This window comes from Bubalus bubalis, chromosome 14 (assembly GCF_019923935.1).
Source record: "Bubalus bubalis isolate 160015118507 breed Murrah chromosome 14, NDDB_SH_1, whole genome shotgun sequence".
Lineage (NCBI taxonomy): Eukaryota > Metazoa > Chordata > Mammalia > Artiodactyla > Bovidae > Bubalus > Bubalus bubalis.
In genome coordinates, this window is record NC_059170.1 from 36,043,895 (window position 1) to 36,060,035 (window position 16,141).

The following is a 16,141-nucleotide window of genomic DNA, read 5'->3' on the forward strand; positions in this document are numbered from 1 at the left end:
TTTTATTGTGTGTGTGTTTTTTTTTAAACTAGTAAATATTTGAATAAACTTGTATGAATGAATTCAAATTTCCTGGTTGTAGCAGACATTTCCCCCCAATACCCTGCTGGCTATGTTAAAGTTGCTATTCAGATAATTTTTTTTTGTTTGTTTAAGTGTTGTTTAGTTTTCTTATGCCCAACAGTGGCATTTCTCTTCATACAAGTATTTTTGAATTTCCTTTTCCATACTGAGATTGAAATTTGAAATTCTTTGCACATACATTAAATTACCCACTTGGTTTTGTGTATAAATTAGTGCTGAGAAATCTTTTAGTTTCTAGAAAAATTTATAATTTAAAGATAATAAATGGCTTGTTAGTTACTAGCCTAGATTAGAAAATAATGAGTGATTCTGCTTTACCTTGCATCAAGGACACATCTCGTTTAAACAAATATCTTGTTCCATCCTCTGTTGGATTTTCTTTTTGCATGTTTTAATACATTTCTGATACTATATTTATAATTGTTAGGATAGTGTACTTTAGAATTATACTGAGGTTGGAAAATATTAGGAATTGAATATTTTAAAAATTGCATTTTGAAGCATCCTGCAATTAAATATATTTTGAGAGGTAGGATGATTTTTGTTTCTGATCTTTTTAATAAATTTATTTTAAGCTTTTGGGAAGTATAACTTCTGAACTTAAGAGCTGTGTGAAATATACCAGAGAATCTTTACTGGAAACTATCACACTTATTTTGACAACTATTTCAGATTTATGTTTAAAGTAAACTGGGGAATGAAGTAGCAGGGAAGATAATCAGTATTTTACTTAGAGGGTGGGGATTAACACTTTTTCTCATTTAGTTGACATTTCTGTTGAAAGGGAGCATTTACCTTTTGGTAGTTCCTCACAGCTCTATGTATACAGGTAAGTTTATGCTGTTTGAAAAGCTTTTAGCTGGCTGTAGAGAATAGTTGGGGTTTGAGGAGCATTATATTTTAGTTAAGATCAGAATAGGGACTAGGTGAGAATAAGCATTTTAATTGTGCCAAGACCTTTGGTTTGTAAAAAACCAGGCGATATTGTTCAGCAACTTGTCAGTCTCATATATTGGTTGGTATAAACATTTGTCCCAGTGCCTCTAGCCTGGAGCACCTCTCTGAGGACTTTTCTTTTCTCTTCCTTGTAACATTGTGAATAATCACCATGAATGTAAGAACTATTACTGTCTGATAGCCTCCTTAAAAGGGGTTTCTTTATTGAGGGCTACAATAAATATGCTTATTCACTTTGGGATGCTTTATATTTTTAATTAATTAAAAAAAATCCTTAAGGTGGTAATTTCTTAGTTGTTCATTCTGTGTGTACATCATGAATTTTAACTAAGTTTTCTATTTTCCTTCAATTTTAGAAAGTGAAATTATTATTGACGATGGACAATTTGGAATCCACAGTAAGTGAGACTGAGTTTTCAAAAACCTTCATCACATGGTTGAGATCTTACATAACATTTTCATTAGAAACAGCACAGAGAAATAAGACTATGATTTTTTTTAGATTATTTATCTCTTTATTTTTGGTTGTACTGCATCTTTGTCTAGTTAGGATGAGTGGGAGTTGCAGTACTTGGGTTTCTCACTACAGTAGCTACTCTTGTTGCAGAGTACAGGGTCTAGGCACAAGGGCTTCAGTAGTTTCAGCTCAGGGACTTATCAGTTGTGGTGCATGAGCTCTAGTTGTCCATGGCATGTAGAATCTTCCTGGACCAGGGGTCAAACCTGTGTCCCCTGCATTGGCAGGTGGACTCTTAATCCACTGGATCACCAGGATCTGCTGTATCACCATGCTTCTTGTGGAATCTTAGTTCCCCAATCTGGGGAATCAAACCTGTGTCCTCTGCAGTGGAAGTGCAGAGTCCTAACCACTGACCGCCAGGGAATTCTCTGCAGTATAATTCTTATGCTTTACAATTTTATGTTTTTGATTTTTATTTGGCTGCTAACTTTAGGTGTAGGAATTAATAGAATTAAAAGTATTATACTTAATGGTTATTATATCATCACTTAACAGTATTGTGTTTGAGAATATTAATTGTTCTAAACCTTTAAATGTGAACCATTACTCATAACCAACATTTGTGCATTGTTTGTGTGTGCATTTATGCTAAAATCCAGATTAAAGAGAATGTTCTAGTCATTCTGGCTGAGTAAACAATTTACAGTGGAGTCTAAAGTCCTTTTACTTCTGAAAATGTTGTGCATTCTTATACTTTCTGCATCAGTAGATATTTTATCCTAAGGATTCAAGTTATTTCTTCAATGACAAATTCATTATCATGCTAAACCTCCATCTTCATTTTAGATACTATACCATAGGAATCAAAAGTTATAAAGGGGGTGAGCAGAATGTGTGCTTACAGAACCAGAGATAATTGCTCATAACCAGAATTACTTGTTCCTGTTGAATACAGGAAGGAGTAGGGCCTGGATGTTTTATTTTTATTTATTTATGTGACTCTGCTGGGTCTTCACTGCCGCACGTGGGCTTTCTCTAGTTGTGAGGGAGGGCTGCTCTTCCATGTGGTGTGCACTGTGGTCTGCAGGCTTCTCATTGCAGTGACTTCTCTTGTGGAGAACGGCCTCTATGCTGGTGGGCTCAGTAGTTGTGGTGCCAGGGCTTAGTTGCTGTGGCATGTGAAATCTTATAACCAGACCAGCGATCGAGCCTCTATTCCCTTCATTGGTGGATGGATTCCCATCCACTGAGCCATCAGGGAAGTCTGGGCCTGAGTGTTTGGATTGTGGTTTTACTAGGTACATATGTTTATTCACTTTACAGATGTATATGCCTTTGTAGTGTTAGGACAGTAACTTAACTTATTTTCTTGATTTTGTTTGGGATTATTTATATTATATCATAAAGTAGTCTAACACTTGAGATGGTAATGGTTTCTCTTTATGTATAAAATTTTGATAGTTAGGAAATCAGACCTAAGGAGAAAGTTTCCTTGATTTATTTTTTTTTTTTAAATCCTGTTGATGGAAAACTTAGGTACAAAACAGTTGTCAGCTCCCTGGTATTTATGACAATGTTATTACTTTTGTTAGTAAGAAACTTCACATTAACAGTGCTAGCAGTGTTATCACAATCATGCAGTTTATCAGTGACAGAATATTAGGTGGATAATACATTTATTTTTTTTCAACTTTAAGAACAATTCATTTTTCATTGAAGGATAATTGCTTTACAGAATTTTGCTGTTTTCTGTCAAATCCCAACATGAATCAGCCATAGATACACATATATCCCCTCCCTTTTGAACCTCCCCATCTCCCTCCCCATCCCACCAGTCTAAGTTGATACAGAGCCCCTGTTAAGAGTTTCCCAAGCCATACAGCAAATTCCCATTGGCTATCTATTTTACATATGATCATGGAGGTTTCTATGTTACTCCTTCCATACATCTCATCCTCTCCTCCCCTTTCCCCATGTCCATAAGTCTATTCTCTGTGTTTCAGTTGCTCCCCTGTAAGTAACTTCTTCAGTACCATTTTTCTAGATTCCATATATATGTGTTGAATACAATATTTATCTTTCTGACTCACTTCACTCTGTATGGTAGGTTCTAGATTCATCCACCTCATTAGAATGGACTCAAATGCATTACTTTTTTATGGCTGAGTAATACTCCATTTTGTGTGTGTTCTACAACTTGTTTATCCATTCGTCTGTCAATGGACATCTAGGTTGCTTCCATGTTCTAGCTATTGTAAATAGTGCTGCAATAAACAGTGGGATACATGTGTCTCTTTCAATTTTGGTTTCCCCAGGATATATGCCTAGGAGTGGGATTGCTGGGTCCTATGGTGGTTTTATTCCTAGTTTTTAAAGGAATCTCCATACTGTCTTCCACTGTGGCTGGATCAGTTTACATTCCCACCAACAGCCTTCCCTTTTCTCCACACCCTCTCCTCCACACCCTCTCCTCCACACCCTCTCCTCCACACCCTCTCCAGCATTTGTTGTTTGTAGACTTTCTGATGAGGGCCATTCTGACCAGTGTGAGGTGATATCTCATTGTAATTTTGATTTACATTTCTCTAATAATAAGTGATGTTGAGCATCTTTTCATGTGTTTGTTAGCCATCTGTATGTCTTCTTTGGAGAAATGTCCGTTTAGGTCTTTTTCCCACTTTTTGATTGGGAAGTTTGTTTTTCTGGTATTTAGTTGTATGAGCTGCTTGTATATTTTGAAAATTAATCCTTTGTCAGTTGTTTCATTTGTTATTATTGTCTCCCATTCTGAGGCTTGTCTTTTCACCTTGCTTATAATCTCCTTTGCTGTGCAAGAGCTTTTAAGTGTAATCAGGTCCCACTTGTTTACTTTTGTTTCTATTTCCATTACTCTAGGAGGTGGGTCATAGAGGATCTTGGTTTGATATGTGTCTTCGAGGGTTCTGTCTATGTTTTCCTCTTAAGAGTTTTATAGTTTCTGGTCTTAAATTTAGGTCTTTAATCCATTTTGAGTTTATCTTTGTGTATGGTGTTAGAAAGTGTTCTAATTCCATTATTTTACATGTAGCTGTCCAGTTTTCCCAGTACCATTTATTGAAGAGGCTGTCTTTGCCCCATATTGCCTCCTTTGTCGAAAATAAGGTACCCATAGGCTTTCTATGTTGTTCCATTGGTCTATATTTCTGTTTTCGTGCCAATACCATACTGTCCTGATGCCTGTAGCTTTGTAGCATAACCTGAAGTCAGGAAGGTTACTTGCTCCAGCTTCATTCTTCTTTGTTAAGACTCCTTTGGCTATTTGGGGTCTTTGTGTTTCCATGTGAATTGTGAAATTTTTTGTTCTGGTTCTGTGGAAAATGCCATTGATAATTTGATAGGGATTGCATTAAATCCATAGATTGCATTTGGTAGTATACTCATTTTCACGATATTGATTCTTCCTACCCAGGAACATGGAATATCTTTCCATCTGTTTATGTCATCTTTCTTTCATTAGTGTCTTATAATTTTCTTTGTACAGTTCTTTTGTCTCCTTAGGTAAGTTTATTCCTAGATATTTAATTCTTTTTGTTGTAATGGTGAATGGAATTGATTCCTTAATTGCTCTTTCTGATTTTTCATTGTTAGTATATAGAAATGCAAATAATTTCTGTATACTGATTTTGTATCCTGCAACTTTGCTAAATTCACTGGTTAGCTCTAGTAATTTTCTGGTACTATCTTTAGGGTTTTCTGTGTACAGTGTCATGTTATCTGCAAACAGTGAGAGCTTTACTACTTTTCCACGGGATTCCTTTTATTTCTTTTTCTTCTCTGATTGCTGTAGCTAGAACTTCCAAAACTATGTTGAATAATAGTGGTGAAAATAGACACCCTTGTCTTGTTCCTGATCTTAGGGGGAATGCTTTCAGTTTTTCACCATTGAGAATAATGTTTGCTATGGGCTTATCATATATGGCCTTTACTGTGTTGAGGTAGAGCTTTTATTTTTGAAGAGTTTTAATCATAAATAGGTGCTGAATTTTATTCTGCATCTATTTGGATGATCATGTAGTTTTAATCTTTCAATTTGTTAATGTGGGGTAGGTATCACATTGATTGATTTACATATATTGAAGAATCCTTGCATCCCTGGGACAAACTGAACTTGATCGTGGTGTATGAGCTTTTTGATGTGTTGCCAAATTCTGTTTGCTGACATTTTGGTGAGGATTTTTGCATCTATGTTCATCAGTGATACTGGCCTATAGTTTTCTTTTTTGTGTGTTGTCTTTATCTGATTTTGATATCAGGGTGATGGTGGCCTCATAGAACGAGTTTGGAAGTGTTCCTTCTTCAATTTTTTGAAAGATTTTTAGAAGGGTAGGCAATTAGCTCTTCTCTAAATGTTTGATAGAATTCTCCTGTGAAGCCATCTGGTCCTGGGCTTTTGTTTTCTGGGAGATTTTTGATCACAGCTTCAATTTCAGTGCTTGAATTGGGTTGTTCACAATTTCTTTTTCTTCCTGGTTCAGTCTTAGAAGATTGAACTTTTCTAAGAATCTGTCCAGTTCTTCCAGGGTATCTATTTTATTGCTATATAACTATAGTAGTCTCTTATAATCCTTTGAAATTTCTGCATTGTCTGTTGTAACCTCTCCTTTTTCATTTCTAATTTTGTTGATTTGATTCTTCTTTTTTCTTAATGAGTCTGGCTAAAGGTTTGTCAATTTTATCTTCTCAAAGAACCAGCTTTTAGTTTTATTAATCTTTACTATTGTTTCTTTATTTTCCTTTTCATTTATTTCTGCTCAAATTTATGATTTATTTCCTTCTACTAATTTGGGGGTTTCTTCTTTTTCCAGTTGTTTTAGGTGTAAAGTTAGATTGTCTGTTTGCTGTTTTTCTTGTTTCTTGAGGTAGGATTGTATTGCTATAAACTTCCTCTTAGAACTGCTTTTGCTGCATCCCATACGTTTTGAGTTGTGTTTTCATTGTCACTTGTTTCTAGAAATTTTTTGATTTCCCTTTTGATTTCTTCAGTAACCTGTTAGTTATTTAGAAATGTATTGTTTAATCTCCATGTGTTTATGTCAAATCTGTTTTTTTACAGTTTTTCTTTTAATTGATATCTAGTCTCTCATAGTGTTGTGGTCTGAGAAGATGCTTGATATGATTTCAGTTTTCTTAAATTTACTGAGGTTTGATTTGTGACCCAAGATGTGGTCTATCCTGGGTAATGTTCCATGTGCACTTGAGAAGAAGGTGTATTCTTTTGCATTTGGATGGAATGTCCTGACAATATCAGTGAGATCCATCTCATGTATCATTTAAGACTTGTGTTTCCTTATTAATTTCTGTGTGGGTGGGGTGTTAAAGTGTCCTACTATTATTGTGTTACTGTCAATTTCTCTTTTTATGTCTGTTAGTGCTTGTCTTATGTATTGAGTTGTTCCTATGTTGGGTGCTTGAAAGTGAAAGTGAAGTCGCTCAGTCATGTCTGACTCTTTGCGACCCCCCTGGACTGTAGCCCACCAGGCTCCTCTGTCCATGGGATTCTCCAGGCAAGAGTACTTGTTGGGTGCTTAGTTACTTAGAATTCTTATGCCTTCCTCTTGGATTGATCCCTTAATCATTATGTAGTGTCCTTCCTTATCTCTTGTAATCTTCTTTATTTTAAAGTCTATTTTATCTGATATGAGGATTGCTACTTCAGCTTTCTTTTGCTTCCTGTTTGCATGAAATACATTTTTCCATCCTCTCAGTTTCAGTCTATGTGTCTTGAGGTCTGAAGTGGGTTTCTTGTAGACAGCATATATGTGTGTCTTCTTTTTGTATCCATTCAGCCAGTCTGTGTCTTCTGGTTGGAGCATTTAATCCATTTACATTTAAAGTAATTTATTGATATGAATGTCCCTATTGTCATTTTCTTAATTGTTTGGGGTTGATTTTGTAGATCTCTTTTCTTCTGTTGTGTTTCCTGACTGTTTTCGTTTCTCCGTCAATTTTGAATGAGATCCTTGCCGGGTACAGTAATCTAGTTGTAGATTTTCCCCTTTCAGTACTTTAAATATATCCTGCCATTCTCTTCTGGCCTGCAGAATTTCTGCTGAAAGATAAGCTGTTAAATGTATGGGGTTTCCCTTCTTTGTTACTTGTTGCATCTCCCTTGCTGCTTTTAATATTCTTTCTTTGTGTTTAGTTTTTGTTACTGTCCTGGTGTTTCTCCTTGAGTTTATCCTGTATGGGACTTTTGTGCCTCTTGGACTTGACTATTTCCTTTTCCATGTTGGGGAAATTTTCAACTATAATCTCTTCAAAAATTTTTTCATACCCTTTCTTTTTCTCTTCTTCTTCTGGGACCCCTATAATTGGAATGTTGGTACATTTGATATGGTCCCAGAGGTCTCTGAGACTGTCCTCAGTTCTTTTCATTCTTTTTACTTCATTCTGCTCTTCAGAAGATATTTCTCCCATTTTATCTTCCAGCTCAGTGATTTTTTTTCTTCTGCTTCAGATACTCTGCTATTGATTCCTTCTAGAGTATTTTTAATTTCAGTAATTGTGTGTCTCTGTATGTTTATTGTTTAATTCTTCTAGGTCTTTGTTCATTGATTCTTGCATTTTCTCCATTTTGTTTTCAAGGTTTTTGATCATCTTTATTATCATTATTATGTATTCTTTTTCAGGTAGTTTGCCTGTTTCCTCTTCATTTATTTGGGCTTCTGTATTTCTAGTTTGTTCCTTCATTTGTGCATTATTTCTCTGCCTTTCCTTTTTTTTTTAAGTTATTGTGTTTGAGGTCTCCTTTTCTCAGGCTTCAAGGAAAGTTGAATTCTTTCCTTGAAGAAGGTTGAATTCTTTCTTCCTTTTGATTTCTGCCCCCTTAAGGTTGGTCCAGTGGTTTGTATTGAGCTTCCTATAGGGTGAGATTTGTGCTGAGTTTTTGTTTGTTTTTCTTCTGATGAGAAATGCTGAGTGAGGTGATGATTTGGTTTGTATTTTTGTTTTGTTTGTTGTTCAGATGAGGCGTCCTATACAAGATGCTACTGGTGGTTGGGTGATGGTGGGTCTTGTATTCATGTGGTTTCTTTTGTGTTAGTTCTCACTATTTGGTACTCCCTGGGGTTAGTTCTCTGGTAGTCTAGGGTCTTGGAAGAGTCAGTGCTCCCACCCTAAAGGCTCAGGGCTTAATCTCCTTGGAGTCATGAACTATGCCATGGCTCAGGAGATAAACAGCTCCAGAAATGGGGTGTTATTACTTGATAAAATCTTTCAACAAATATTTGTTCAGTACTTGGTGTGTGTCAGGCTCTGTTCCAAGCCCCTTATCCTGTTTGGCCTCGGCTACCCTCTGGGTGGCAACCACCTGTTCCCTACCCCTAGCAGCTCCCAGCACATTGATTTTGTTCGATTCCACCTCCTGGTATCTCCACTGCCAGCACTAGTGGAATAACTAGTTTTCAGCTGAGTGTCTCATGTGACACTTTGGAATTGTAACCGTGGTCACCAGTAGAACAACTGCTAGGTTATAAGCCTTCTTGGGATATGTATTCTTTCTGAGGTAGATTTGTATTGCTTCAATAATATATTCAATAAAAGTATTTTAATTTAGTTTGTTTAGTTGTTAATGTTCATTTAGTTTTTTTCCCCCTTCATATGTATATACTTTATATACTTCATATAAAAGTTTTCTTTTAATGACAAATTTAAGACTACTTGTATATTTGCTTTGAAGAGAAATACCAGTGATAGATAACCTGAGTGTATCAAACTGAATGTGAACTGAAACTGTCAATGTGTCTTGTAGTTATTGGATTGTTTTTTAAAATGTGTATATTAATTAGTGTTCTTCATACTTTTTCTAGATGGTATTGAGACTCTGGATTCTGGATGGCTGACATGTCAGACCGAAATCAGATTACGTTTGCATTATTCCGAAAAACCTCCTGTCTCAATAACCAAGAAAAAATTTAAAAAATCTAGATTTAGGTAGGACCACGTGTATTTGTTACTTAAGTTATTTATTTTCACCATTGCTGTAGATTTCCAATCCATCTGGTTATAGGCTTTGAGTGTATCAACTGAGGAAATAGCATACTTATATTCTAACAAACAACAGGGTCTTGTAAAAGTGAATTTGCTTCCTTACATGAAGATTACTACAGTTAAATGTATTTACATTAGTCTTAATCTCCAAATGTGAAATCAGAAAAATTTTTTTTTTACCTTACGTAAGTGATTTCTAGGCTGACATGTCTTTGTAGTTCCTACCATTTGAAATTTCTTAGTGTAGCAATAAATATTTGTTTTAAAATTGATGCGATGAAATGATTTTGTGTTAAATGAGGGGAGAATGGCACAAACAGAAAAATGGTCATTGGAAATACACTTCAGGGTCCTAAATTTTCCTGTGTCTTAAAAACAAAAAACCTTTTCATTAAGGAAAGGTCACAGTTACCATAGCAGTTCCAGATTAGTGCAATTTTAATCTTAATTTAAGAAATAGATGTCAAACTTTGTATAAATAAATAAATAGTAACAAACTTTTGTAATGTCACCATGTATATCTTTGAATGAACTGATTTCTTAGCAAAGCAGGCAGCCTTATCATTTGAATTTTTTTAACTTTGGGACCGAGAATTCTAAGTATGCTATGTAATGCAGCTTTTTCTAACAAAATGTCAGGGACTGGGTTGAAACGGCCATTTTCAGTAACTAAAGTAGTTAATAATAATAGTTAATATCTATTTTCATGATAAAATTAATAATGATGTTGCAGTTTGTAAATCCATAAATGCTTTACAGTAACTGCTGAAAATACTATATTACTAATCCTAGTCATAATATACATATGGGAAAAGGTCGATGACACTTCTCAACCCTTTCCATTGGCCTGTTCTGAGAGTGAGTAAAGCGTGTTGGGTGTACCTTGTCTCTGATCATTAGCTTTTTTAGGCCTCTGCTTTGCTTCTGAGAAACCTAGGTAATTGGACCTCGTAGCTGATCTGCTCGGTCAGTTTGATTGCAAAGATTCTCTAACCAGATAGTCATAAATAATTAGATACTGTATTTACATGTTAAAAGAAGCAAATAAGTTGTGTTATAGCTATAAAGTGTCTTCGTTTTATGACTTTGAAATGATAATGGTAAGACTTCTCATTTCCACTGTAAGGGATGTGGTTCCATCCTTGGTTGGTGAACTAAGATCCTGCATACTGCAGTGCAGCCAAAAAAATTAATAGATAATTAATTGTGTTCTGATTGGATTGTTTATGCATACTGAGTCCTATGTTTTTCTTGTTTATATAGAAATTGAGTGTTTGTATATATTACTGTGTTGCTTAGGCTTAAATTGTTACATTTTTATAACCATACTTATTTAGCCACTACAAATTAACTGATTCCTACTGAAATAATTGTGCATAGCTAGCAATTGATGTTTGTTTTGACCATCTCTTTCCCCCGAATTCATAGTATTGATAGCTTAAGCCTTCATTTGCTAGAAAATAATTGATCTGCAAATTTATCATGACTATTTTAAAAGCTTAGCAACAGTGTTTGTGTTTTAAATAAAACACTTAACATGATTTTTTATCTCCTTAACACCACATTTTATTTATTTATTTTCAAAGACACATTTATTCATTGTCATGATCAGACTGTTACATGTAGCAATCAACAGCATGGGTGCAAAAAAAAGTCTACTAAAACTGTCCTGGAATGCTTTACACAGAACAAACTTGAATAACCTGTTACACAATTAGTCACAAATACAGTCCTCAAGTTTTTTACCCATACAGATGAGTATTGCCTAAAACATCTTTCTTTATAGTTGCTGGGCCCTGCCACCACTGTGCTTGGCTGAGTTCACAAATCTGTTACAACCTGTGGCTTGCCTGTCACTTCTCTGGCTCTCCTGCTAAGCTTTGTTTCCTGGCAGTAATTAAAACCTTCTGCCACTGCCATAGCTACTGCTACTGCTGGAACCACCAGAGTCACCTTCCTTTTGTGGTTCAGCAAGGTATTGGCCTTCACTACCATATGAGCCAGAACTTCTCCCTCCAAAGTTTCATCCTTTCATGAGTCCAGAATTTGAAGATTGATGTTGTAGTTGCCAAAATCATTGTAGGTTCTGCCACCTCCAAAATTGTTTCCATTATTATCAAATCCATAGCCATCCCCACTGCCACCATATCCACCACCACCAATGGCTATTACCAAAGCCACCTCGACCACCGAAGTTTACTCCACAACTAGAGTTGTCATCCTCACCACAACAACCTCCTTGATTACCACCAAAGTTTCCAGAAGTACTTCTACCTCTTTGGTTAGATGAAGCAGTAGCTGTCTCTTACTTAGATAGGGCTTTCTTGCTTCACAGTTGTCGCCATCCACAATATGGTATTTCTGAATGGCAGTCTTATCTACAGAGTCATGGTCATCAGAGGTTACAAAAGCAAAGCCTCTCTTTTTGCTGCTGCCTCAGTGATTCATGATTTCAATCACTTCAGTTTTCCCATACTGTTCAAATTAATCTCTTAGGTGATGTTATTCAGTGTCTTCTTTAATGCTACCAACAAAAACCTTTTCACATTTAAGTGGGCAGTTTGAGAATCTTCTCTTGATACAACCCTTTTTGGTTCCACAACTCTTCCATCCACCTTGTGTGGTCTTGCATTCATGACGAGATCTGCCGCCTCCATTGTGACTTACGTGACAAACCCATGCCTCTAGAGTGCTTGATATTTGGACCCCTCATGACCACAGTGTGAGCATTCCCCAATGCTCAGAATGGCTTCTCAGACTCTCCTCAGTTGTTGCAAAGCTCACTCCTGATGAAGAGCTTCTGCAGCTGTTCAGGCTCTTTGGGAGACTCTGACTTGGACTTGCCTTCAGCACTGCTTGCTTAGTGATTTCCACAAGCCAAATGGAGTAGTCTAACAAGCAAATCTCACCACCACATTTTACACACAAGTTTCTCTTTCACTTGATTCCACCAGAACTTAGAAAGCAGTGTTACTTTATGATAGACTATAACATTTATATATTCATTCCAATTCCAAAGAAAGGCAATACCAAAAAATGTTCAAGTTACCACACAATTGTACTCATCTCACATGTTAGCAAGATAATGCTCAAAATTCTCCAAGCTAGGCTTCAACAGTACATGAACCGTGAACTTCCAGATGTTCAAGCTGGATTAGAAAAGGCAGAGGAATCAGAGATCAAATTGCCATCATGTGTTGGATCATAGAAAAAGCAAGAGAGTTCCAGAAAAAACGTCTACTTCTGCTTTATTGACTGTGCCAAAGCCTTTGACTGTGTGGATCACAACAAACTCTGGAAAATTCTGAAAGAGATGGGAACACCAGACCACCTTACCTGCCTCCTGTATGCAGGTCCTATATGCATACCTGTATCTGTATGCAAGTCAAGAAGCAACAGTTACAGGTAGACATGAAACAGACTGGTTCCAAATTGGGAAAGGAGTACGTCAAGGCTGTATATTGTCATGCTGCTTATTTAACCTATATGCAGAGTACATCATGTGAAATGCTGGGCTGGATGAAGCACAAGTTGGAATCAAGATTCCTGGGAGAAATATCAATAACCTCAGATATGCAGATGACACCACCCTTCTGGCAGAAAGTGAAGAAGAACTAAAGAGCCTCTTGATGAAAGTGAAAGAAGAGTGAAAAAGCTGCTTTAAAACTCAACATTCAGAAAACAAAAATCATGGCATCTGGTCCCATCATGTCATGGCAAGTAGTTGGAGAAACAATGGAAACAGTGAGAGACTGTATTTTTTTGCACTCGAAAATCATTGCGGATGGTGACTGCAGCCATTAAATTAAAAGACGCTTACTCCTTGGAAGAAATGCTATGACTAACCTAGACAGTGTATGAAAAAGCATAGGCATTACTTTGTCAACAAAGGACTGTCTAGTCAAAGCTATGGTTTTTCCAGTAATCATGTATGAATGTGAGAGTTGGACCATAAAGAAGGGTGAGCGCCAAAGAATTGATGCTTTTGAACTGTGGTGTCGGGAAGACTCTTGAGAGTCCCTTGGACTGCAAGGAGATCCAATCAGTCAATCCTAAATGAAATCAGTCCAGAATATTCATTGGAAGGACTGATGCTGAAGCTGAATCTCCAATACTTTGGCCACCTGATACGAAGAACTGACTCCTTGGGAAAGACCCTGATGCTGGGAAAGATTGAAGGTGGGAGGAGAAGCGCACGACAGAGGATGAGATGGTTGCATGGCATCACCGACTCAATGGACATGAGTTTGAGCAACCTCTGGGAATTGGTGATGGACAAGGAAGCCTGGTGTGCTGTAGTCATGGGGTTGCAAAGAGGCGGACACAACTGAGTGACTGAACTGAACTGATAACATTTATATAGCTATTTGAAGAAAACCTTTAATATAAGTGAACGGAATTCTTTCATTGATCCCTTTAAACTTGGTTTTTTTTGGAGGTGGAGAGAGAGATAGGTAGTTGCACATTGCTATTTGTAGACAAGCTTTTTTTTTTTGGCCATGGCGTGCAGCATCCTAGTTCCTGACCAGGGATCAAACCCCTGTTGCCTATGTTGGGATCTTGGAGTCTTAACCACTGGACCACCAGGAAGTCCTGAGAATAGTCATATTTAATCTTCCATGCCTTCCTTGCCGATTCATTACAGTTCATTTGTGGTCGCTTTTTGTATGTCCTAGTAGAGAATGTTTGTTCCTTCAGGCTCACCAGCAAAATCAGTTGTTCAGAGCTATTCCTAAGAATTTGAAGAGAAGAAAGGATCTTTTTTGTTTGGATTATTAAAGTGGTGCTACTTTTGATTTCACAGTATGACTATGATACATTATTACTAATTGAATAATCATGTCTCCTTTGGGATACCTTGGCATATGTGCCTGTAAGATAAGTCTGCACAGTTGTTGGAGGCAGCAGGTCATTCAGAGAGAATAGGCCTCACTAATGCAGTTCTATTACTTGTATTAAGTGGATCTCATTTAAATCTAGAATGAAAAGCTTTCCTAGCTCAACTGTATTCTATACAATAACATTACTCCTACATCATTGGTATTAAAGTTATATAATCTATGAAACTTCCAGTTGGTGCAAGAAATATTCTAGAATTGAGTTAACTTATTGGCATTACAAGTGTTCTCTGCAGCTGATTGCTTCTCACTGGGAGTAAATTAGTCTTTGTGATCCAGTGGCTTAGGTAACTTGTCTTTTGTTTTCATTGCTGTGGGAGTTAATAAGACTCTTGGTTTCTTGTTTTGTTCCTTTGTTTCATTAAAAAGTACATATATGTAAATACATAAAAGCCATGCATACTTGCAAGTGTATATGCCATGCTTTTAATACCATAGTTTTCTTTAATAATCTGCTCACAAAGTACCTGGTCTCAGTGTAGTGAGGAGAAGTATGGGAAATTTAAAAATTTATGACCTCCAACTCTTAACAGGATTTTTTTTTTTAATGTTTATTTGGCTACATCGGGTTTTAGTTGCAACATTCAGGATCTCTGAATGTGGCATGTGGTCTTTTCTAGTTGAGACATGAGGGCTTTTCTCTAGTTGTGGTGCTCAGGTTCTAAGGCACATGGGCTCAGTAGTTGTGATGTGGGCTTAATTGCTCTGCAGCATGTGGGATCTTAGTTCTGCAACTAGGGATCCAGCCTACAACCCATGCATTGGAACACGGATTCTTAACAACTGGACCACTGGGGAAGTCCCTAACAGTCTTTTAATGCACACTAACAGAATATGGTTCAAAATTGTACTTGTTATATATATATTTGTGAAACTTCTCATAAGAAATTGAGATAGCCAGTTATAAATGGATAATAGTAAATGCCTCTTTAGATTCATTTTAAAAAACTCAAAGAATTAATGAAAATAGCCTTATGCATAATGAGCATTTATCTCATTTTAATACTTGGCAAAAATGTGTGGAGATAAAAATACCACTATTTTATGAAATATAACTAATGCCATAACCTGTAGTATGTATAGTTCTTTTGTTATTTGAGGGTTTAGCATATAAAGGGAGCACTTTTAAATTTAGTGTTTAGGTAACATATATAGATTTTCTTTCTTCACTTTTTGCATTTCATCATTTTTTCCTTTCATTTAGGGTAAAGCTGACATTAGAGGGTTTGGAGGAAGATGATGATGATAGAGTATCTCCCACTGTTCTTCACAAAATGTCAAATAGCCTGGAGATATCCTTAATAAGCGACAATGAATTCAAGTGTAGACATTCACAGCCGGAGTGTGGGTATGGCTTACAGCCTGACCGTTGGACAGAGTATAGTATACAGACAATGGAACCAGATAACCTAGAACTAATATTTGATTTTTTTGAGGTGAGTATATTTCACTGAAGAGGGTGAGAGACAGTGTAGACATGAGCTTATTTTTACATATGTTTTGATTTTTATTGTAGTCTAATTTATGTAAACATATGATTCATACAACTTTTTAGATGTTTACTCCTCTGTAAATGTAGCAGATTTTAAAAGCTTGGAGTTGGCAGACTCATTAACAATATAATTGAGAATTTCAAAATTGCATTCAAATTATGACCAGATGTCTTGATGCCTGTGTGTATTTTAAACATAAATGAATGTATCCAAAGCCTCTT

The 16,141-nt window shown here is 36.3% G+C and overlaps 1 protein-coding gene across 6 annotated transcripts in view; it reads left to right on the forward strand.

The window, feature by feature from the left end:
• The window catches only part of GPCPD1 (glycerophosphocholine phosphodiesterase 1), a 64,784-nt gene that overhangs the window by 19,365 nt on the left and 29,278 nt on the right, over positions 1-16,141 (forward strand). For all 6 annotated transcript variants that reach the window (XM_025264042.2, XM_006047744.3, XM_025264043.2 and 3 more), the window contains 3 exons: positions 1,398-1,439; positions 9,349-9,472; positions 15,632-15,863. In XM_025264042.2, the coding sequence (XP_025119827.1) occupies positions 1,398-1,439; positions 9,349-9,472; positions 15,632-15,863 (398 nt within the window). The remainder of the gene's footprint in view (positions 1-1,397; positions 1,440-9,348; positions 9,473-15,631; positions 15,864-16,141) is intronic.